The 25,820-nt window shown below is 39.9% G+C and overlaps 2 protein-coding genes across 6 annotated transcripts in view; one reads left to right on the top strand and one right to left on the bottom strand.

Moving 5' to 3' along the window:
* Positions 1-25,820, bottom strand: part of DOCK1 (dedicator of cytokinesis 1) — a 361,394-nt gene that overhangs the window by 197,360 nt on the left and 138,214 nt on the right. The gene's annotated exons all lie outside the window — the stretch shown is intronic.
* Positions 1-25,820, top strand: part of INSYN2A (inhibitory synaptic factor 2A) — a 64,508-nt gene that overhangs the window by 16,451 nt on the left and 22,237 nt on the right. For 3 of the 4 annotated variants that reach the window (XM_082222909.1, XM_082222908.1, XM_082222910.1), the window contains 2 exons: positions 8,386-9,586; positions 18,227-18,319. In XM_082222909.1, coding sequence (XP_082079035.1) covers positions 8,386-9,586; positions 18,227-18,319 — 1,294 coding nt within the window. The remainder of the gene's footprint in view (positions 1-8,385; positions 9,587-18,226; positions 18,320-25,820) is intronic. The other variant, XM_082222911.1, reaches the window with a different exon arrangement.

Genomic DNA, 25,820 nt, shown 5'->3' with positions numbered 1-25,820 from the left:
CAAGTTATGACTGTATTGTCTACTCTTGACTGCCAGTAGCTGCCCAGGATCTCAGACAGAGGGGTCTTTCACATCACCTGCTGTCTATCCCTTTTAAGTTTAAATGCCAGGAACTGAACCTGGGACCTCCTGCATGCACAATATGTGGTCCCTCAGTAGCACACACTTCTCTCTGAACATCACTTTGTCCTTTTTAACACTGAGCTTGCTGCCTAAAGTCACACTGCAGCCTTTCTCTAATACTAGATATGTGGAGCTAATGATGATTGCTCCTGTCACATACTGAACCATCCACACACACAACATTTCTCCCCCATTTATTGCTGCTTCATAATTTCAGGGTTCAACTCAAGCTCTGAAATGCTCTAAAGCTAAGATCTGTGGATCGTGGTACATATCAAACTGCACCATATCCATGTTCAAATCACTTGAGTCCTTTTTGTTACTGTATAGAACACCAAGATCTTTAAATGGGCCCTCTTAATAAAAAATAAAGAATATTAACAATATATATATACATGTTCATTTTAGGATATTCTTGTCATTACCCTATGGATTTGTCAAAATATTCAGTGTGAGAGCTTGCTGTACATTGTTTTCAAACACAGTTTAACACCATTAAACCCAAAGTAGTGGGTTCCTGGAAATTCCTAGCATGACATAGAACACAAAGTTTGAACCACTCACCTCCTGACATAACTGAACAGCTTAACATTTTTCATCAGCTTGTATCACTGTTGTTCTTAACGTTACTGCACATGGTTTAGCAGAGCATATTCTTTTTATACATTTGTTAAAAACAATTCACGCAAAAGTGTTTTTTGTGCAGGAGTGCAAACCTCTTTTGTGCAGCTTGCATGTTCTTGCTGGCATTCTAAAAACAGGAGCAGCCAATTCTCCATCAGCCCCAACTAGCAAATCCAAAAATCAAAGATGATGGGAGTTGTAGCCCAACAACCTCTGAAGCTACCACATTGCTTACCTCTGCTAAATACATCAAGTTTTATGGTGAACTGTAGCATGAGGATGTCTTTCACACCCTGCCATCTACATCACGCATTCCTTCTTAAGAAAACAAAAACCCATAACCTGAGCTATATTGCAACTCAGTTGGAACCCTTAATAAATACACTGGGTTCCAACTGAGTTTAAAGCGTTACGATCGGAATGTGGAAAATATGAGAACAACAAGAGGAAGGCAGAAATGAAAATATTGGAGATATACTTCAGAGGTCCAGAGTATGGGAAGCCCAAAAAATTAATAATTTGGATTGTAATTTGGCTTTTTTTTTTTTTATTATTATTATTATTATTATTATTATTATTATTATTATTATTATTATTTTTAATTGGATTATGATTTGATGGATTTGTTAATTGGATGTTCTTATTGGAAAACTAATAAAAATTATATATATATATATATATATATATATTTGCTTTCGTAGATTTTCACGGGTACAGGAATGCAGGTTTTGGTGTCTTCGGGTGTCTTCCCGTGTAAGAGTCGGGGTGTCTGTGCGACGTTTCGACGAGGTCTCACTCGTCATCTTCAGGCTGGTGCTTTCGGCTTCTTGTTACTGGAACAGAGCAGAGTCTGGTGTTTGAGTTCCTATAAATACTGTTGAGGGGTGTGGTGTATAGCCTCCAACGTTCTGGGCAGAGAGGAAGTTCCTAGATTAGTGTGCCTTTTCTTCTTTTGTTCCTTAATTACTTGAGGGATATCTTGGGTGATTTCATGAGTGATATTCTGAATATCACTGGGTGGGTCATTAAGTGTAGATTAGTTGCTAAAGCTTTCGTGTCTTGACCTCTTGAGCTTGTGAAGAGTTTTTCTGAGAAGATGGCTGTGCTGCATTTAGTTGTGCTCTGGCTTGGCTTCGTGTATAGGGGCGAGCTATGGTTTTGTGCCTTGTGCCAGCCAGATCTGTGTAGGGATTGCAGGGGGGTGCAGCATCCGGAGGTGCCACTATAGTTTGGCTACTGGATGGAGTCTGTAATATGTCTGTGGAGAGGGTCTGGGTTTGGGTCTGGTGTGGTTGATTGGTGACGGCGTTCTGTGTGCCTCTGGTTCTGGTGTCGGTTTTTGTGGGGAGGGCTAATTTCCAGATGTCTGGCAGGCGGGACGTGTCGTCACGCTTGTTCATGTTGTGAGGGTGTTTCTCTATCTCGATGGCTTCCATGATTATTCTCTTGTGGTGATGTTCCATGTTAAAGAGCAATTTGGAATCTGCAAAATTAATTTCGTGTCCTGTTTCTTTCATGTGTTGGAAAAGAGAGGACAAAGACCACTTGACAACTGAGTTACAGAATCTCTCAAATGTGTTAATCGCCAATGGATACCAGAAAAACAGGGTTACGAAGCTAATCCAAAAAGAAACACCCCCCAAAAACCAAGACACAGAAGAAAACAATGGCATGGCCCTCCTTCCTTATATCAAGGGCACTACAGACAAAATCAGCAAAATCCTCCATAAACACAATATCAAAACAGCCTTCTGCACCAACCAAAAAATAGCCAATATCCTCAGAAACCCAAAAGACAAAATCCAGCTGGAAAACCAAGGGGTCTATGAAATACCCTGCAAAGTCTGCCCAGCCACGTACATTGGACAAACAAACAGACGAATAAATGCACGTATCGCAGAACACAAGAATGCCGTCAAAAAAGAAGAAAAAACTTCCTCTCTTTTCCAACACATGAAAGAAACAGGACACGAAATTAATTTTGCAGATTCCAAATTGCTCTTTAACATGGAACATCACCACAAGAGAATAATCATGGAAGCCATCGAGATAGAGAAACACCCTCACAACATGAACAAGCGTGACGACACGTCCCGCCTGCCAGACATCTGGAAATTAGCCCTCCCCACAAAAACCGACACCAGAACCAGAGGCACACAGAACGCCGTCACCAATCAACCACACCAGACCCAAACCCAGACCCTCTCCACAGACATATTACAGACTCCATCCAGTAGCCAAACTATAGTGGCACCTCCGGATGCTGCACCCCCCTGCAATCCCTACACAGATCTGGCTGGCACAAGGCACAAAACCATAGCTCGCCCCTATACACGAAGCCAAGCCAGAGCACAACTAAATGCAGCACAGCCATCTTCTCAGAAAAACTCTTCACAAGCTCAAGAGGTCAAGACACGAAAGCTTTAGCAACTAATCTACACTTAATGACCCACCCAGTGATATTCAGAATATCACTCATGAAATCACCCAAGATATCCCTCAAGTAATTAAGGAACAAAAGAAGAAAAGGCACACTAATCTAGGAACTTCCTCTCTGCCCAGAACGTTGGAGGCTATACACCACACCCCTCAACAGTATTTATAGGAACTCAAACACCAGACTCTGCTCTGTTCCAGTAACAAGAAGCCGAAAGCACCAGCCTGAAGATGACGAGTGAGACCTCGTCGAAACGTCGCACAGACACCCCGACTCTTACACGGGAAGACACCCGAAGACACCAAAACCTGCATATATATATATATATATATATATATATATATATATATATATATGCTTTCGTAGATTTTCACGGGTAAAAAAACCTGCATATATATATATATATATATATAAAGGAACCCTTAATAAATACACTGGGAAAAGAGGTCAAAGCAAAAACTCTTTTTAAAAAAATTGGCAACCATGTCTTAAAGATTTAAACCAGAAGTCTAGTAGTAACTCCAAAAACATTAGTTTCCTTATCTAACTGGAACTTTCTACAAAATCTACAAAAAGGCTTTGCATTATGAGTAATCCCATTAATAGAAACTAGCATGAGTACATCAACCTTTGATTACTCATGCATGAGTTTGCTACAACTAGCATATGGTAGTGTTTTCCGGAATTAGAAGGGGTCTATCTACAACAGAATATGGGTTGTACCCACAGCAGTACCAGCAGAGTTCTGTTGCCACAGCAGCACTTCCATTTCTTCTCCTCTTCCCACATGCCTCCAAAATCTCCTCCAGAATGTCCCCCAACCCTCTGGAGAAGATTTCGGGGGCATACATGAGACTGCAGAGAAGAATAAGGGAAAGTTCTGTTCTACTAGCACATGTCCCTTGTGCTAGCTCAAGCTCATGCACCAAAGACATTAGCTAGCCTAATAAATTATCACCAAAATTAACTATCAGAATAGGACTATGGTCACTTTGTGACCCAGGTATATTTTACAAATACTCAATTTATTCCTAAACATAGTTAAAATGCACAACTGGGATAGCTCAACTGGTAGACCATGAGACTCTTAATCTCAGGGGTCATGGGTTCCAGCCCCATGTTGGGCAAAATATTCCTGCATTGCAGGGGGTTGGACTAGATGACCCTCGTGGTCCCTTCCAACTCTACAAATTCTATGATTCTGTGCTTCTTTATATTAGTTAATTCAAGTTAATACATAAGTAATTTATAAATTATCAGTTTATTGCCTAGTGAAGCCATGCTACCAATATTACTATACTGTAATACTGCCTTTTGAAAGAGTACCATGAAGTCCAGTAGAATGCCAATAACGGGATTTTGTAGTGTTAAACCAAATTAATAGACTGTTGTACTCCAATATCTCTAGCTGGAGATACAAAACTGTGTATGAGAAGCTACCATTCTTCACACCCGGTGTGGAGAGTTGACTTGGTTTGCCTTGACGGCTCTAGGCCGTCTGCCTTCCATAAAACAGGAGACATATTTAGAGGTTTCCTAGGAATGTGGTGATGTTTTCATGGTAAAGTATTCTGAGGTTGCAGCGCTTGAAAGCCAGTACAGTTCTAATTGATTCACTGCCATTGTGTTGTGCTCAGGCAAGAAGAGAGAAAGGATACAAACAGGTAAAAGCATGAACTTTTGGGTTGGAACCAGAATTCATGCATGCTGGTGAGGGAGGGAGGGAGGTAACCTTTGCTGATTCACTCCTCCAGCAGCAGCTTCCAGTGCCACATCCCAGGAGCATTGGGGACTGCAGTGGAAAGACAGGAATCAACAAAAGCCACCTCTGCCAGCAGGTTACCTCCCCTGGATAAAAGGCCTTCTGCCAGTAGAAGAAGCTTTTCCATTTTGATCCAAACCGCTGTCTTTTTCGGATTAGCCAAAGTAAAGTTTGTGACTCCTAAACCCTTTTAAAGTTAATTCTCTTGATCTTGGTTGATATTCAGTGCATCTGTTGCATCTATTTCATCTTCAAGTTGTGGGTTCACCTTTCAGAGGCTATATGCAAGCACATAATAGTTTGCTTAGGAGGTAAAAACCTTAAGATCACTCATTTCCCTTTCCCATCCAACTAGTAATTTATCCTGTCCACCATTCTTGCTTCATAGGTAGATTACCTTGTTTTCTCATGTGCCTTTTTATGCTACTACTTGACTTAAAGCTGCAGGCAAGGTGGCCAAGGGAGCTATCCCATTGGGGGGGATGTGATATAAAGGACCTTCACTCCTTCCCACCACCCATTTATGTAGCCACCCAGATCCTTCCACATTGAAGGGATTGCTTCCTGCTAAGATTTGGACTGTCTTGGCTAAGATTTTTGTTTTAAGCCTAGGCCATGTTTATCGGCAATGCCTTATTCCTTAGGGAAGTGAAAGAAAAGGCAAACAAGCACCAGCAGCTGTTATTCCACCTGAATTGTGTATATATTATTTTATTTTGAAAATGTACTCTACAGTAAAACAAGTGTTAGTTTTTTGTGATTTTTCAGCTAGTTAGGGTTGTTTTTTTGTTTGATTTCCAGCTACAGTTTTCCTCACTGTAGAACCCACAAAAAACATTATAAAAATGGATAAGGAATCAAACATGGCCGAATTCTCTCCTCATACAATTTGGCACGGTTCCTCTGAAATCAGCTTTTATTTTCTTACTTCAGCAATCAAATAAACTTCACCATGTGTATAAAACAGCTGTGAGGCTGCATAATAAACTAAGGTGTGACCCTCTGAGTATTCCCTGAACAGAGCAGAGCAGCCACCTGCATCATCTTAGCTACTCTTAATAATTGAACACAATATGAATATTAAATATGCAACACAAGGTTCTGTATTTTGCTATTTATAAAAATTTCCTTGTTTAAATGACATTTTAAATGAAAAACATGGAATGCATAGTGCAAAACAGTATTTTCACCATGGAACACCAATTGTTCAGTATTTAAAACCAAATAATTTTTGATGTTTCCATTGCCATGGACGGAATTAACAAGATACATACTTTCAGAAACATTGGATTTGCTTACAAGGAAACTTAAAAAAAAACATCTTGATGATTGCTCAAGCATAGCAGTGTATCCCCTAAAACCATTCCTGTCAATATGATGCATCACACAACCAAACCCCACTTAGCTCCATTCTCACTGTAAAATGACTGGTCACACATGCACATCTGTGCCCACACTATAAGACCTAGACTTTGTTTTTGTTTTAAAAGTGTTCATCTTTTCAAATGTTAATAATGAACTTATCAAAAATTCAGTATAGCCAACTCAATTTCAAATCTAATAAATGACCTCTAAGGACTGAAAAGCACCTTAAAGAAATACAGAAACTCACCATTGTTTATTGACAATCACTCTGCAGAATAAAATATCCCCCTTTAAAAAGCTTTAGACAAAGGGACATTATTTATCATCCATCTTGCTGTTCATATTTGGAACTATTCCAAGAGGGGGAAATTGTTATTCCCACCTTACAGAAGAATGCAAAGTTAACTGTATACAGCTGCTTCGGTGCACTGGCCCCGGGCTCCAGTACTCTCACTGACATATGTACGAGTAGGGACTGACCAATCCTTTTAATCATCATGGAAAATTAATAATAATTTATTATTTATATGCTACCCATCTGACTAGGTTACCCCAGACACTCTGAGTGGCTTCCAACAAATTAGAACGTGATATAGCAGACACAGATCCCTTTCTTGCACACATGGCACCACCTGTCCCCCTATATTCACACACTTTCATCCTCCCAACCTTGGGAGAGCCAATGACTGATCCAATATCATTTAATATTTATGATTTAATATTATTTGAAAAATATTCCAAATCCAACAAAGTATCTCAAGTCTTTCCTCACCTGTTTCTGTCAAGGTAGAATCACAGAAACGTAGAGTTGGAAGAGACCCTGAGGATCATCTGGTCCAGTGGTCCCCAACCTTTTTTTGGCCATGCCCCACCTAAGCATCTCTAAAATCCTGACACCCCCCCATGTCATATGATTCTTATTATTCAGAAAGTGAACCCCTATTCACGTGGAGGAAGCCTAAAAGGCCATTAATTTGGTCTGAACAAGCTTCCAAATTGCCCCCCTTAAAAATGAAATTGCTCCCCACGTTCGGAACCATGGATCTAGTCTAACCCACTGCAATGCAGGAATAGGAAGCTGTCCCATATGCGGCTCAAACCTGAAACCTTGCTATATTTTGGATTACAACTCCCATCGTCCTTGACTATTGGCCGTGCTGACTGAGGCTGATAGGTTGTAGCCCTAAGAGGCATCTAGGCTGGAACAACTGTTCTTTCAAATAAGCCATATTGGTACTCACAATGGAGGCATTAATACTGGCATTACAGAAGAGCTGCATGGGAACCTAAGATTATGTAAAAAGCTTTGGACACCCTGAAGTGGTTCCCACCCCCCTCACATCATCATTAAGGCCAAATTGCTCAATCAGAGCTCACCTAAACTGATCCCCCCCCCCGACATTACCCATGAGATTACGCTGGGTGGTATTCAGCTAAGTTTTACTTCACTGAAATTAATGAACCTAACATAGTCATGTTCATTAATTTAAATGGGTCTACTCATTTAAAGGGATGTGGGTGGCACTGTGGGTTAAACCACAGAGCCTAGGGCTTGCCGATCAGAAGGTTGGCAGTTTGAATCCCCGCAATGGGGTGAGCTCCCGTTGCTCGGTCTCTGCTCCTGCCAATCTAGCAGTTTGAAAGCACGTCAAAGTTCAAGTAGATAAATAGGTACTGGTCCAGCGGGAAGGTAAACGGCATTTCCATGCTCTACTCTGGTTCGCCAGAAGCGGCTTAGTCAAGCTGGCCACATGACTCGGAAGCTGTACGCCGGCTCCCTTGGCCAATAAAGCAAGATGAGCGCCACAACCCCAGAGTCGTCTACGACTGGACCTAATGGTCAGGGGTCCCTTTACCTTTACTCTGTGTAAAGCTGAGTTGTATACTAGCCGTTGTTTTACCAGAAAACTAAAACAACGTAGAGAACAACAATATATGTACATGTGGAGATTCCCCCCTAACCAATAGGAGACCCTAAGCTTACTCTTTTTCCTTCAAAGTTTCAGATGTTTTGATTAAACACCTACATACTTAGTGCAATAAAATTCTTCCTAAAAACTGTTTCTGAATACAGGAACCATGGAGAGTAAGGAACCCAGCAAGTGCTTGCTTACAGCCTCTGAAAGTGAAGTTGATCCAGCAACATCCCTTGCCTTAGAGATGAAATACGCACTGGATCCCAACCGGCAGATCAAGAAAAGAAACAAAGCCCTGCAGGTGAGATTCAAAGACATCTGTGACGCCCAAAACGAGCAGAGAGATAAACAACTCTCTACATTACAGCAGAGTGACAAAAAGGAAGCAAAGCCCATCTCTTACAGAGCAGCTTACCGGAAATATATGACAGTGCCTGCTCGGAGATCAATCCCTAACGTTACTAAAAGTACAGGAGTTCAGACTTCGCCTGAACTTAAAAAGTGTTACCAGACATTCCCCTTGGACCGGAAAAAGGGGAGTATCATCAAAAGCATAGCTTCTGTTGACACTTTTCCAAGTCAAAACAATGGATTCCTAATAGATGTTAAAGATAAAGACAGCAAAATCTCAGGGGAGGCTGCTCAGTGTAGCAAGAAAGTCACTGGATTTGTGACAGCTGAGTTTATTTCACATACTAATGAACGCATGAATGCAATAGAGCAGCCTTCTAGTGACAACTGTTCGGAGACATGTAGAAGCACTGATTTGCACAGCTGTACTAAAGAACCTCCTTCTCTTCAAAATTCAGCAGCTTCTGTTTCAGAAGAGCCTGATTACCAGCTGCATGACAAAGCAAAACACCACAGTGGGCCGTTGGGGAACGAGGAGGCTAATCCATCCACCCATGGAAAAGTGTTCAAGACAGAAGTAGCTTCTGTCTACTTGCCTGCATCCAGTTCTCACGTCTCACTGACGGACCTGCAAAAATCTGCAGCAGGGAATGACTGGTCTCTGTGCCCGACCGAGGAGGACAAAAAAAGAACAGTGCATCTTAATGGTCTGCAATCACAAGCCGTAAGTGCAGCTCAGGCCTGTTCGACGCAGGCACAGTGCCAATCAACCGAATGTAATGAACAGACCCTTCAGATACATGTTTCACCTATGGAAGGAAAACAGCCTTGTCAGACAGCAGTTGCTGTGAGTGAAGGATGCCAACAAATTGTGCCTCACACAGAAGTGGTAGACTTGAAAGCACAGCTACAGATGATGGAGAACTTGATCAGCTCAAGTCAGGAAACCATAAAGGTCTTGTTGGGTGTTATTCAGGAGCTGGAAAAGGGAGAAGCTCATAGAGAAGGGTAAGCTGTTTTTGGAATCCTCCTTAATATGCATGATCACATCATTTGTTAAAATAGTTAAAATGAATTCTACTAAGCAATTTACAGTTCCATTTATATGTTTATGTGCCCTTAATTTTTTACTTTGAATGTGTTAGAACTGCTGTAAGTGTACATTCAACTGCATTTGCATCATATTGCTGTATTAATTTGGGGTATTTTCACGAGATAATTATACCTGATTCACCATACCTGCAATACATAATTCAGTGTCTAGCTTGACACTAACATACTAATGCTGCAAATGACCTTCAGTCTATTTCATTTTGTTTCTAATGCACATATAATAAATTAGGATTTTTGAGTACAACTGTGCTCCTAAGTTAAACATACTTTTGATATCAACACAACTGATTCAAAAGAAATTAAAATTAAAATATAATCACTTTACATATTGGTCTCAAATCAAAAAGTCATTAAAAAATAGTAAAGTTAAGAAATCTTTGCTTAGTTCTTTAAAAACAGATTGCTCTGGGAGGCTAACAGGAAAACATTCAACGGAATACTGAAACAATCCAAAATATACAGCAGCGTCATTTGACAGAAAGGGAATGCAGAGAGTATTTTAAACATGAACGCATGCAGTCCTGCTTTTGTTCTACAATTTCCTATAAAAGTGTTACTCAGTGTTATTTGTACCAGCATAGCTATTTACTCAGGCTCAGCTAATTAAGTCTTTATCTGATAATTGCAACTTTTGTGCTTTTGGCATCTCATATGCACCCCCCTCCCTCCTTCACCCCTTTAAAGATGCATTGTCTCCATTTGCTGGTTAATTCAGCGACTGCATTCTAACACGCATATACTTTTCAAATTAATGATTGCATGCTTCAAACACCTCCATTTTTTCTAACTGTTTTACGTAGCTCTTGCTTCCCCCACTCCAGTAAACATTCCCCCTTTTGACTCTTTACATTGAAAGTACCACTATGTTCTGTGCAAAGCTCCTGGTGCTACTCTCACCCTAAGTAAGCAGCTGACTAGTGTACACGCCCTTATTAAAATGGAAGCAGGTTGTTCCCTGGAATCAAGTTGTTAACATTTTACCCCCCGCCCCGCCCCAAAGGTGATTGGACTATCAGCTTTACAGAGTTGATTTAAATGTATAGCCTACCATATCCCCAGTGGTTGGGTCAGGTTACACAATTTTCAATACAGCAAGACTCATTTCCTACTTTTTAGCTGCTTAAATGTGAACTTTTGGTTGTTGCACATCCTTTGTGATTATATACAGTAATTCATTCCTTTCACTGGTGGTGTTAGGTTTCTCAGCATAGTATCTTACTACCTTTCTACAATAGGAAAATTCTATCCAAGTTCTGTTGCTTGTGAACAGTCTAAATATATTTTCCCTTCGTATTATTAAGAACAGAGAGTTTTTAAAGTACTGAGGCTGCAATTCTGTATTCACTTACTGAATTCAATGGGATTTACTTTTGAGTAGACTTGTGTAAAATAACTACTACCCTTTTGAGGTTTTTGCATCTATTCCTATAAAAAACCTAAACTAACTCAGAAATCTGTGCCAGTTTATTTCATTCAAAACCTCAGCTTTCAAATAACGGAATGCATTTCTCTTACATATAGTCTAATGATCAGCATATTTTCAAGTCAGTCAGAAACCCATCTACTTGGTGATGCTTTGATCCCTTTGATTTAACTGGTTATCAGTGGATGATTTATCAGTGTGCAAGTTTTCAAGATCACAGAGCTCTGCTTCAGATAGATTGCTATCTCACAGTTCTTATTCTGCCTGCCTGAAGTATTCTGCGAAAGCTTAAAGCTATCACCATGCTAATTCCAACACCATCTGACTTCATTAGAGAGCTTAGTTTAAAAAGGTTCCATTATTATTATTATTATTATTATTATTATTATTATTATTATTATTATTATTATTACTACTACTATATGTTGTTCCCTGCTCTTCTGCTTATAGAGCATCCAGTGCACCTTCCATCAATCCAAAGAAATGCAAAGCAACTAACTACAAAAGCAGCAAAAATTTCCTCTAAGTGCAACAATAAAGTGTGATGTTTCCCTCACTATCAAACCTTTTTAAAACAGCACTACCAAGAAAGCCCTGTTTTACAACCAAGCTGATGGCCCAGGAAGTAGAGCCTTCAAGGCTGACCTCAAAGCTCAGGCAGATCTTTATGGGAGCAGTGTTCTACAGATAACCAAGTCTAAGACCTTTTAGGGCTTTCAACTCTGAACCCAACACTTTAAATTGAAACCAGAAATACATACATAACCAGAATAGAATAGCAGGCTTTTCAGATGCTTCGCAGGTCTACAGCAAATGCATTTTGGACCAAGTTACATTTCCAAGCTGTTTTTCAGGACACAAGAGTTGTTGTAGTCCAGGAGAGATAATTGCAGTAGTCTAGTCTGGATTCATTTATTTTAAAGCACAGGTGGCACTGTGGGTTAAACCACAGAGCCTAGGGCTTGCAGATCAGAAGGTCAGCGGTTCAAATCCCCATGACGGGGTGAGCTCCCGTTGCTTGGTCCCTGCTCTTGCCAACCTAGCAGTTCGAAAGCACATCAAAGTGCAAGTAGATAAATAGGTACCACTCCAGCGGGAAGGTAAACGGTGTTTCCGTGCGCTGCTCTGGTTCGCCAGAAGCGGCTTAGTCATGCTCGCCACATGATCCGGAAGCTGTACGCCGGCTCCCTCGGCCAGTAAAGTGAGATGAGCACCGCAACCCCAGAGTTGTCCGCGACTGGACCTAATGATCAGGGGTCCCTTTACCTTTAGTCTGGATTCATTTATTTTAAAGTAAGTGTGCCTACTAGGAACTCAGTCTAAAGCATGGATAAGTGAAGCTGTCTGTCTTCTCCACAACTTCTCATGCACTTGAAATTAAATCTCCTTCTCCCCTCAGGTGCAAAATCTTAATGACTGGTTGAACAATTGTATTTATATATTGCCCTTCGTCAAAATTATTCTGGGGTGGGTCACAACAATACAAGAGTTAACAATGCCGCCCCAATATAACCATAGGACACAGTGATATCAGCAGCAGATTAAAATGCCTGAGTGTTGTTGTTTTTAAGGCCTACAATATTAATGAAAAAGGCCTACAACCTCAGTGTCTTGCAAGCTACTGTGTAACTGGGGCAGCTCATCAACAGAAGATCATAACCAGCCAATGAATAAGCTTTGTATATTGTAACATAATCATATATTCCAGTGGTTTGAAACAAATCTTCACAGAACCCTTCTCAACATGTGGCAAGAGTTCTGCAGCCAGTGACCGTGTGAAACTGAAGCATTGTTATTTGTGAACTGAATGCATGACATAGACCATGCCTGAATATTTTACATCAACAGTACATTGGAGGGAAAGACAAGTGGCAGTGGTGCAAGCTCTCTTTGAAAATGAGTTATTTGCCATCACTGATGTTCTCTTTGAGGAGACTATACTAAGCTCTTCCTGCCTTCCCCCAAAACTGCTTGATCCAATCTAACTACCTTCAGTAAAGCAAGATTCTTCACATGCTCCGGAACATGCCACACTGTTCAGCAAAATAGTACTTTCCTCAGTTCATATGGGTTTAAAAAAATAAAAATTCTATTATGAACTAAATTGTACACATTTCCCAGATACTGTACTTAAATGAGAGGGCCTTTTCTGTGGTGGCACCCCAATTTGCAATGTCCATGCTAGGGAGGCTTAACAACATTGTAAGAGGGAGGGGGTTGGTATCAGGTGAAGAACTTCCTGTTTTAGATAGCACTTGAAGTCCTAGTCTGTGTTTAGCTTTTAGGTTGTTGTTTTTTGTTAGTCTTGGATTTTTATGAAATTATATTTACTTGTTCTGCATGTTCCAGGTGAAGAGCAGTTAAGAAATATATATATATACACACACACACACACACACACACACACACACAATCATAGGGAAGAATATGCTTAGAGTGAAACCCTGTCCCTTTTACTCTCAGCAGCTTTCAACAACACTGACCATCCTCCTTGATCAAATGTTCAGGATGGGAACTGTATTGTAGTGTTTCCATTCCTACCTGCATCCAGAGAGTTGAGGGAGTGCTCCTTGCCCACACATGCAACAGCACATGGACTATGAGGTTGCAAAGGACACTATTTTGTTCCCAGTACTATTTAATACCTATGCAAGTAAGGCAAATGATAAAAGGTAAATGACCAAGGATACCTTAAGGACTGCCAGAGCTCTTATATCCCTGCTTGATCACAGAGATCGTCCAGAAAAGTGGCTTTTAGCTGTCCCCCATGTAGAAGTCAGGCATTTAGTTTTACATGCCCCATGCTGTGGAATACTTTTCCAGCAGAGATTCAGCAAGCACTGCCCCTGTTAATTTTCAGGAGCCTCTTGAAGACTTTTTAATGCTGGCAGGCCTATTCAGTTGTTTAAACATTTCCAAACGACTCAGCCATTTTTATGATTATTTTAATGGCACGTTTTATTGTACCTGCTGTATGCCACATTGACATTTTATATGAGTAGGTGGTCTATAAATATTCTTTATTAATAAATGACCCACTCCCTTTCGTGGGTCATACCAAGCACAAGTTTAGGTTGGCTACCAAGGTCAGCCAAAACGCATAGACCTCTGGTGATTAAAACACTGTAGTAGTACGCACAACTGCTTGTATATTGAGTAAATAGATCTATGTATTACAGAGAAGATCATGCTGGCCAATGTTATTGTGAGGTTTTTCATTGACATTAACAACTTTAATAGAAAATGTATTTTGTTTGTTTGTTTGTTTCATTTATGGCACACCTTTCTTCCAGTGAACTCGGGGCAGTTTATCCTCACAGCAACCCTGTGAGGAAGGTTAGGTTAAGAGACAGGGACTGGCCTGAGGCCACCCAGTGAATTTCATGACTTACTGGGGGGATCTGAACTCTGGTCCTGCATGGCCTAGTTCAACACACCACACAGCACTTGGCTTTAGTAATATTAGAAATACAAAGGACTCCAAATCAGGGGTGGCCAATCTGTGGCCTTTCTGATTCTGCAGGACAACAAAACCTAACATCCCTTACCATTGGGAATTCAGGGGAGTTTGAGTTCAACAACATCTTGAAGGCCACAAGTTATTTACCACTTTTCTAAACCAAGTGGGATTTTCTACTTTTTAACATCTTGAAGGCCACAAGTTATTTACCACTTTTCTAAACCAAGTGGGATTTTCTACTTTTTAAATTTAAGATTGCCTTCTTTTATGAAATCCATGACCCTTTTGCATAAAAATTATGTACATGCTACAATAAGGGCTTCTTGAAATCCTATTTCAAAGGTGAAACAAGACCCCTTAAGTGTAGCAGTAAATATGTTAGGAATTATTATAACTCTCTCATAAAGTAGATATATTTACATCTGTAGTTTATTTTATTATGTACAGGTAGTTACTCAGTTTGGATCCTTGAAGAGAAAGTATGTTATTGTTAAGTTAGATTGGACTATTTGAAGATATTTTAACATCAATACAGTTATTTTGCAGATAACGTCTAAGGTGGAAGCCTTTTCCTATATAGGAAAAACTAGAAAGATTATACCATTGGAGCTAGATTCTAACAAATGCAGCATTCCGCCAATAAACACAAATCAGAGCAGCCATTTTCAGATTTATTCATGAAAACTTATTTTCCCAAAGGAGGATCAACTCTCCTTTACCAACCTGCTTGGTTTCTATGCTATTGCATTTATATTCCAGCTTTTTCTCCAAGGAGCTTGGGGTGGCCTACATCATTCTCCCCTCTTCATTTAATCTCCACAACCACCCTGTTAGGGAGGTTAGGCTGAGAGGCAGTGACTGCCCAGTGACCTTCATGGCCTAGTGGGGATTTGAACCCTGATCTCACAGGTCCTGGTCCAACACCCCAACCTCCATGCCTCACTGGCTATCAGTGACCACTCATGATTCCCATTGTTCCCCTCAAGGCTCATTTTGTCTGGTGCAAGTTTTACCACACTGCTTACACAAAGGCCCCTTCTGGCTACCAATAGCACCTTTAGCAGCCTGCACTAACCAGTGATGTCAGCACAGTAATAGTGATTTTTAATTGGTGTATGAACTGAATTTTATGGATAACCCATAAGCAACCTACGTATTAAGAAAAGCTGCCAAAATTTAGAACTTTCCATTTTACAAGCCTTGAATTGATACTTAGCATACAAACCAAGTATTAACAAATGTTTATGTTAGTTATTGTTAAAACAACCAAGCACAGCAGACACAGTAATTGATCCTTTCTCAGTTCCAGTTCATAAGTGCTTCAATGAGACTGGGAGATCTTAGTGCTTAGCAGACTTCTTTTCACAAATCCACTGGAGGCCTTGTATGATGCTGATTGTGTCTATACTTATAACAGCTATATCAGCAGGCTAGGAATACAGGAAATCATTCTTCAGATATCCCTGCTCACCTTTTTGAAAGTCAGTTATATGCTCCCAGTTTGAGGACTGATGAAATAGTAACAACCTGCTGGACTGAAAATTATTTTGCAGAAAAAACGAGGAGAGAGCGAGAGCAAGCAGTTGTTACAGCAGCAAGCAGAGGGGGCTTTTCTTTTTCTTTCCAGTTTGTATGCACAGACTATGCAGCTGGAATAATTTTTTTCCAAGCCTTGGATTATTCAGAACGCATTCATATGTCTCTTGTATTCCAAGTCTATTTGAATGCCTATGTATTTTTCAAAGACAACTAAACCTGGGATTTGTGGAAATAATTCTGATTGCAGAGAGCAAAATAAGTTGCTTATGAATCGTACTCAACACAGTCTGTCTTGGGGGGGGGGGGAGAATGTGAACATTAGAAAAAGAAAGAAAATGCAAAAGGAACCAAGATATATGGATTGTTACAAAAAAAATGTTGTCTGTATTCCAAAATTGCCTTTACGTGCAGCCGTAAAACTATTAAGACTCAAATATTATAATAAATTGATTGGCATGTAAAAAATCAAATAATCTGTAATCACAGTTTTCCACACAGTGAAGAAAGCAATAATTTCCTTTATACTATTCACCAATCACAGAAAAAAATGTACGGGAGGAGGAAGTCAATTTCATTATTTAATAACATCAACTGTTTATTTAGTTCACACAAACTGCTTTCCAATGCATTAATCTAAAAATTAAGCAAACTTTCCTGACTATGCCTACTATGTGACTCATGCAGGAAGATGCCATAAAATTATTATTTAGCAGACTATTCTTTATGTCATCAAGACTCTAAAATCAAATCAATCTCCAATTTATTAAATCGGAGGCTGAATGAAGTTTACAGACACATTGAATATTTAGGAAATCTTAACTAATCTCCCTTTCACCTTTGGATAATAAGCAATACCGTGTTTATTCTCTCAGTATGTATCAGTACAAGCATTCAGTGAGCCAAGACAGTTTAAAAGGATGCACAGATAGAACCTGCGAAAAAAAGGTTGCTGTGTGGACTGCTTCCAGTCAATCAGCAGTGCCTTCTTCCAGAATCCCTCTCTCCCTGCAGAGAGTATTCCACACACCCTAAAGTTACTCAGGCATCACTGAGTTAGAGGAAGGAGTGTTAGGGCTCCTCCAGCCCATTCATGTGTGGTGCCATGTTGGCTACAGAAGCACAAGCATTCAAAGAATTAGTTGACTTTATCATATATGCATGGAACAAAATTCTCTTCCTAAATGGTGGGGAAAATGCATAATCACAACTAGAACCACTATGAGAGAGAGAGCATGGGAAGCTGTCTTACACCAAGTCATACCTTTGGCTCCATCTAGTTCAGTACTGACTGAGAGGCAGTTCTCCAGGTTTCACACAAGGGTAATAAGTCTTGAGGATGAAACTGCAGCCTCCTCTTCAGCTTCTGAAGAACTGAATTCTCTATTTCAAAGTGAACATCTGGCACTGTCAAGACTGAGTTTGCTGTGCCCAGACTATATCCAATGAAAAAGTGGCTTATTGGTGGGAAAGCTCCTGCTAAAACCCAGATCATGTGCACACAGCATTCACATCCATTTGAATAGTAATGATACTAGTTCTAATGTACAGCCAACAAAGTGGTCAGTTTTTGCAATAGACAAGAATTAAAGCTAACCCTCAAAATTTGAAGCTAATTATGTGAAATTGAAGTAGTTAACCCCCAAATTGGAGCTAGCTCTAGACTTAGGCCTGATCCTTGACTTAATATTACATCTGGCTTGCCTGCAGTGCAGTGTTATGTTGAGGGCATTTCCTTTCTACTAGGAAGTGGGACATTGAGATTTTAAACTATCCTGCAGATAGACTCAGGAGAGAGACATTCTCTCAACTGCTCAGGCAGCATGCATAGACTTCCTTATGATTTTTCATTGCACTTTCCTCTGCAAACGCTACATTTCCTACAGGGAGAGCTGATAACTATAATAATTAAGCTATCAGCTCTTAGCCCTTTTTGTCCAAAGTAGTGTTTCTCCACTGCAGAAAAGAAATGTTTGGCGAAATATCTGTGAAAATCTGTGGGTTTGCAAAATTACATTGCTGCTCACTCCTGTCCAATTCCCTCCCCCCTTGCAAAATCCACATGGATTTTGAATCCAGTTCCCTACATAATTTTTTCACATGTATTCTTTCACAGATATTGTTCCATGGGGAAAAACCTTTTGTCGAAATCGGACCTTGACTATGTAATGAAAGCTTCTTCTCATTTGTTGAGACTTGATCCATTAAAGTAAGTCTTCTACTATTAGTGCGACTGGACTGTTATAAATCAATTATAAATTATATTAACCTAGTTCAGATATAGGAACAATAAGGGGAGGGGTGGAATCTATGACTTTATCATTGAGCCAGTAATTTAAGGATGGCTTTAAACAAACAAACAGAATAGAAATATTAATACAATCCTCATAGGAAGTTCTTACACTGCCAAATTCTGCACCAAGTTCAGCAACATACTTGGGCATCACCTAGCCAGAATACCCTGGAAAATTCCACACTGAGTTCCCAAATTCCACTATGGTACACTATACCTCTTTCCCCCTCTACTGAACATGCCCCCTCTGCCCCAAGTCATACCACAATGAGACCTGAACACAGCTTTTCACATTGGCATAAAATGTCGGCATTGCATCTTATGCAAAGCAGGTGTAGAAGCTTCTAGTTCTCTAGTTGACTAGTTCCTCAGTGTTGCTCTAAGAGAATTATGTAACATAGTCCTGGATGCCCTGTATACATGCACATAAAACCTCTTACAAAACACCCAAATGCCTTCCTGGAAATGGCAGGGAGGACTCAATTATCAACAAGCAGAAAATGCTATGTGCAGTAGGCATGCCAGGTATGATGAAAGGCAAAACAAATTCATATAAGCTAAATCCACATAAGTTATTTTTAAATCCACTCCCACAATTCCAGGGAGTGTATTATCCCATTGCATTTTTTTTGGGGGGGGAATATACCAAATGTTGGACTAAGAAGTCCAAGAGCAAAAATAAATCACTTTAATGCATATTCATACAACTAAAACTGGAATTTTTATAGAATCATAGAATCATAGAATCATAGAGTTGGAAGAGACCACAAGGGCCATCGAGTCCAACCCCCTGCCAAGCAGGAAAGCTACAAAAAAATTATTATTATGACAGCTACAAAAAAATTATGTAACCATTTATGAGTATTCTACCCCAACGGTAAATAACTGAATTAATCTAGACCAAGTCGTTTTTATCTTTGCATTTAGTGTTGCTTTCATATGCCTTTATGGTTAGATCAACAAGAATATAATCTAAAATACTGAAGTTTACGTTTATTTTGTCCAAATTAGCCTGGCCATAATTCTGAGGGTGCACTTTTTATAGATACTTTCTTGAATGCAGATGTGCTAAAATGGCTCAGAGGCTGTAACAATTCACTGTTCTGCAGCAAATACTGCAAATCTATTTCGACATCTCCCCCTTGTCAAGACAAGAATAATTCTGTACAAGCTAGTATTACGCTGACTTTTGCCTGCAGTGGCCACTTCCTTGAATGTTCTTTCAATCGTGCTGCCCCTTTCGCTGTCATCACAAACTTTTGTCCTGGGGTCTGAACATTTCTAATGTTTTCTGTGATATTGCCCATGGTAATAGCAACAGCAGTTGCTCTTCTAATTTTGCACTCATTCCAAAAAGAAAATACCTTATCCTTTTTTAAAAAAAACAAAAAAAATCTACTCATCAAAAATGCCTCTCAGCTAAGATTTTCTTAACTTCAGTTTTTAAAATAATAGTTATCTGCAAACGCCCCCCCCCCAAAAAACCTTCATTATTTTAGATGCCTTATAAGCAGTTGCCTTGAACTTGAGAATGGCTGATTCCTTTTATCCTCAAATCAAAAGCTAGAATTCGGCATCCAAATGATGTAATTGCTGTCTTTTAGCTTCAAAGACTTATAGCTTGGTAAGGAATACTGATCCACATGACTGCACATGACCAAAAGCAGGAGCACGTACACATACCATAATCCTGCAATACATTGCCCCCGAAAGTTAACCCCATAACCCAGAATATAGTGTGCCACAGGTGCTTCCACAGTTCAAGAATGAGTTAAATAAACACCATTCTTGATGGTTAAAGCAACCTAAGCTACAGGGAAGCACACATAGAATCATTAGTATGTCTGTCCCTGGCAAAATTATTTCAGGAAACACAACAGGAGGCCCAGATAGTGAAGAAAGAAGCAAGAAATTTTCCTTCTCCCATACTTCCTATGGTGAAGTAGCACAACATATTGATCTGCAGGATAACTGAAAGCCAGACAAATGCAGGATATCCTAGAATTATTTGGTTAAGATGTCTAATATATATTCAACTGTACACATCACTCTTGCCCTGTGCACCAACTAAAGGCCAACTGTAAAACACATCCTAATATCTTTTTGTAGGCAAATCATATGGGGATGACAACATATTGCCTCACCCAGGCTTATAAATATCATTGAATAAGAAAAAAGGGTGTCACTGCTATCACAGAAATTACAGCTAGCCATGACTTCTCTGTTCACTCATCACATTTGACTGCAAAAACAAGGGAGGCCCATGGCTCAGTGGTATATCACTTACTTGCAGCAAGTCTCAAGTTCATTCCCTAACATCTCCAGTCAAAGCATTCCAAACAATAGATATAGGATAAACTTCTGCCTAAGATGTTGGAGAGTCACTGTCGGTTGAAATAGACAAGTGTGTTAAGGCATTTTATATGTTTGATGCTAGGGAAAGCTAAGACTTTGAAGAGACATAAAATGTGGTATCCAAATGAACCCTAGTTTTCTGTTATCTAGATGGCACAGCTTCCCTGTAATGGATATTAAATCAAGCTTGTGGCCATGAAGTGGTTATAGCTTCTCTGTGGGTAAACCAGTCTCAAAGACCTAGTCAGCTATGTTCAGTGGGGGGACCTAGGCAAAGTTTCTCTCTCTCTTCAGTTTATTGTGAGACTGCAATGAAGTCCTGAACTCTATGGTGAAAGGCAGGATACTAATGTAGAAAATAAAATTTGTATGGGTGGCTTTCCACTGTTTAGACTTCAAACTCTCTTCTGCTTTAACAGCTTATACCTAACAGACATCTTTAAAAATTCTGATTACAGCACAAAACAAGAACTATGTAAGTTAGATAGAGAACAACTGTGTGAAAATTCAGATGATTTAAGGGGACCTATGAAGTCTGCATAGATTTTATTTCCAGAAGTCCTCAGTATTGTTTTTTAGCATTATAACTTCTGAGTTATCTACTCTGATGAATTCGTATTAGTTAAGAAAGATATTACAAAATGGGTCAGTTTGACCTTCAACCACACACGAGTAAGAGGAGCTTTAATTATGAGACTTTCAAAGAGATTATCACTTAAGAAAGAATTTTTTTGCTCTTTTTTATTGAAAATTACCAATGCAATCATTTAATTATGGCTCACAGAAAGCAACCAAAAGCTTGTGTAGGCTTTCTAAAAACAGGCTTTGAATGTGTGTTTTGAAGTAATTTGCTGGAAGCCGCTCAGAATGGCTGTGCAACTCAGTCAGATAGGCAGCATATAAATAAATAAATAATAATAATAATAATAATAATAATAATAATAATAATAATAATAATAATTAATTACTATATAACTTACACAGGGTCAACAAAGGACTTAAGAGCAGAGCAGTCTTCAATTATTTAACTATCTCATGTCAATTGCCCTTAATTAAGAAAATATATATATTCTGGAGGAGAATTGTCGAAAGTATATTTATTTGTTTCTACCACCAACAACTTTTGGTATACATTGTGAGTGATTTTATTCATTCGGTTGAACTTCACTTGAGTAGTATTCTACATGTTAGCTGCTCTTCATCCCATGGGCTTTCAGTTGGGAAATGAACATGAGTGGGTTCCTTCCCCACTTTCATGGCTCTCACTGTAGGGAGGTATGACAACTGAATTAGTAGTGGGTTAATCTTATAAACTCAGATGATACTCTACATTCAAAACTGCCATCTTGCCCCCAATCTGGGTATCAAGTAAAAGAAACAGGAGCTCCTGGTTTAGTTGTTCAGTTTTCTCCAGTGAGTAGAATGGAAGAAAGAAGACTAAGTGTGAACTTTTGGCCTATTCAGCTTTTCTGCCTCAGAACAATCCAGGAAGGTGGAGAATAATTTGTGAATGGCCCCTTAGCAGTTATACTGGATTGTTGTTGCTACAGTGTGAGACCAAATACTTACTGGTATTTAGATGTTTAACTGCTGTACTTTCAATTCATTCCTGAAAAAACACATCTGTTCTTAGTGGTGATAGAGTTGAGCAGGCAAGAGAGATTCTTTCCATTTCTTCAGGCTCATAGATATACAAATTTGTGCTACCTATTTTCTGAGTCTTGATCTCTGGGATAGTGCATTCTCTTGGTTGCAGGCATATAAAAAAGAGAAGACTTCATGGTTCATGTTGACAGCTTGGCTACACCCAGGAACCATGATCTCCTTGGTGAGTGGAGTGAGATTAGCATTACCTCCATCTGCTGTTCCTGAATCTTCTGAATGACCCAAAGAATCAACTTGAAAGGAGGAAAGTAGAGCAGACCAGTCAATCTCTCACAAAGACATCTGTCTCAATGGATTTTTACATTTGAGAGAGAGAAAATGCTTATCTAAAGATTTAAGCATCCATTCCACCTATTTATCTGCTCACCTAGTCCACTGTTGTGTTTTAACCCACTAGCAATATAGACTATCTCTGTGGCTGGCCAGTCACTTTTATCCCAGTATATTGTAGGCAGTCCTTCAAGGAGTCATGGAAGACTATTCTTCAGTGTTGTGATGAGTACTGCCTTGTTGGTTTATGCATGCTTTGGCTATGTTATCATTGCTATGAATCAAGATGTCATTGCTTCCAACATGTTCCTGAAATGCTAGGAGAACAGCCTGTATGGCATTCAGTTTAAGCCAGCTGACACTTATCCCAGCTTCAGGCTTGGAGCAGGTCCATTGTGCCACTAGATTTTAAAGATGATCCCCCAAAACAGATGATTAGTAAGAGTGTGACTTGCTTAAAGGAATTAGCCATCATTTGGGGGGCTCCAAAGCTCTTTGATAAAATAGCCACTGACAGATGAAGTTGTTGAGCAATTTGATTCTGGAAGAGTAGAGGTAGCAATTGCAAGGCTATAGGGAGATAAGTTTGAAGGGGCATTTGCCGAATAGAAGATGTTAGTTATGACCACCAGAATAAAACAAATATGTTTTGGAATTCTACAATTCAACCACTACAAATGTAGAAGTTAACTGAAAGAATGATGTTATTGTAGGTGAAGCAATTTACCAAACAAAACATCACTTCTGGGAATCCCAATCTACTCCAGGTACAGCACCCATGTGTCAGTAGCTGATGATCCTTCCATGTAGTTGTGAATTCCAACACACTGGTGATTACAAGATGCTCCCTGCACAATTGAGGGACAGTTATAATAGGAAGTGGATCACTGCTTTTTCTCTTTTCCCACCTGAACGGCTATTTTCGCCTTTTGTGACCTTTTTTTTTTAAGCGAGGTTGGTTTTCCTCATCATCACCACAAGAAAGAAAATGATTGATCATTGCATCTCATGGAAAGTTTCTACATCTAGAAGTGGCAGGGAAATTCCAGGCAGATCCCCTTTGATGAATTTATTCTCTGAGCTCCATGTGCCAGACAACATGCTTCTGCACAAAATGGCAGCCACAGATAAAATAGGGAAGAAGCCAAATGGCGCAAAGACCAAATCACATGTCTAAAGGTAACTTTCCCAGCCCCCGAAAAGGAACAGCAGCCAGTGATTTCATGCCAGGCGTTCCATATCATTCCTAGATATGAAGGTGAGGGGATAGGAAGAGCTGTCCCATTCACAGTGGGAGAAAGGAAACAAGGGAGTGCACCAATATCTTGATAAGAAGCACCACCCACCCAGTTTCTCTCTACTAGTGAAAGATTCCTAGAGTCATGTGTTGGGAGACTAATGACAGAATGAAAGTTTGTTTGCTTCTTCTTCTTTTTTAAAAAATGGATTTTACATACAGTGGTGCCTCGCAAGACGAAATTAATCCGTTCCGTGAGTCTCTTCGTCTTGCGGTTTTTTCGTCTTGCGAAGCACGGCTATTAGCGGCTTAGTGGCTATTAACGGCTTAGCGGCTTTAAGAAAAAGGAAACAAACTTGCAAGAACTCACAAGACGTTTCGTCTTGCGAAGCAAGCCCATAGGGAAATTCGTCTTGCGGAACGACTCAAAAAACGGAAAACTCTTTCCTCTTGCGCGTTTTTCGTCTTGCGAGGCATTCGTCTTGCGAGGTACCACTGTACCGTTACTAAGGGCTTGAAATTTCGGAATTGCCAAACATATGCACACTGCAGGAACTAGCAGCTATATTATTTAAAAGGTGTCAATGGTGGTAGTAATTGTATGGCATACTGTAGGGTTTCATAATTTTTCTCCAAAGAATTAGTGGCTGTGCAAAACCGTTAGAGTAAAAGAAGACATATGATGACCAATTTAAAAAGCAATATCCAGAACTGCTAAACCTATACATAGAAAAACTAAACTCAGCATTTGAGAATTATTTTTGGCATCTTTCCCCTAAAGGTTTCCTTGTTCTTCTTAGCACAATGTTTCTTACCCTTGTTTTGTATATCTTGATTCAACGATACACAACCCTCTTGCCTTCTCTATCTGGTCCTTAGGACCATATCTAGGTCATACACCAGGCATAGGCAAACTTGACCCTCCAGATGCTTTGGGACTACACCTCTCATGATCCCTAGCTAACAGGACCAGTGGCCAGGGATGATGGGAATCGTAGTCCCAAAACATCTGGAGGGTCGAGTTTGCCTATGCCTGTCATACACCCTTCCACACCCTTCCACACTCTTTATAAACTCATTGCATCCTCCTTGAGGGTTTTTGCCTGGCTAGAATGTCCTTGAATTCGAATCCTGTTTCTTCCTTGCCAGCAGAAGGTAGCAGGGGTGTATGGGGGATGGGTAGAAAAAAGCCTACTGTACAAGGGTGAAATTCACATTCGTCGTTTCACCTCCTTTGGTTCTAACTCTGCCCACCAATTATATTCGGTCTTGAAGTTTAGAAGGGAGCATTACATTCAGCCAGAGAGAGGTTCCCCATCCCTGTCTTACATTGCTAGGGAATAATTTACATGCAACACACAGAAATAAGCATACTCCAACGGGATAAAAATGCTTTCAGCTTTGTTCCCCTCCCCCCATAATCAAGCTCCAATTAATGAAAGCTTTTGTAGCTAAATTCACTATATTCAAAAAATTTGCTGTAAACATAGAATCGTAAGAGTTTGAAGAGACCTCAAAGGTCATCTTTTCCAATCCCTGCGATGCAAGAATCATAGCTAAAGTGTCCATGACAGATGGCCATCCAACCTCTGATTAAAAACCTCCAAGGAAGGAGAGTCCACCACCTCTCGTGGGAGTCAAACAGCTCTTGTTCCACTGCCAAACAGCTCTTACTGTCAGAATTTCCCCCCAAATGTTTAGTTGGAATCTCCTTTCTTGTAACTTGAAGCCATTGCTTTGAGTCCTACCATCTAGAGCAGGGGTAGGCAAACTAAAGCTCGGGGGCTGGATCCGGCCCAACCGCCTTCTAAATCTGGCCCCTGGATGGTCCAGGAATCAGCGTATTTTTACTTGAGTAGAATGTGTGCTTTTATTTAAAATGCAACTCTG

This window comes from Podarcis vaucheri (genome assembly GCF_965113315.1).
Source record: "Podarcis vaucheri genome assembly, chromosome: 5".
Taxonomy (NCBI): domain Eukaryota; kingdom Metazoa; phylum Chordata; class Lepidosauria; order Squamata; family Lacertidae; genus Podarcis; species Podarcis vaucheri.
The sequence above is the reverse complement of the archived record's forward strand: the minus strand, read 5'-3'. Positions and strand labels throughout refer to the sequence as shown.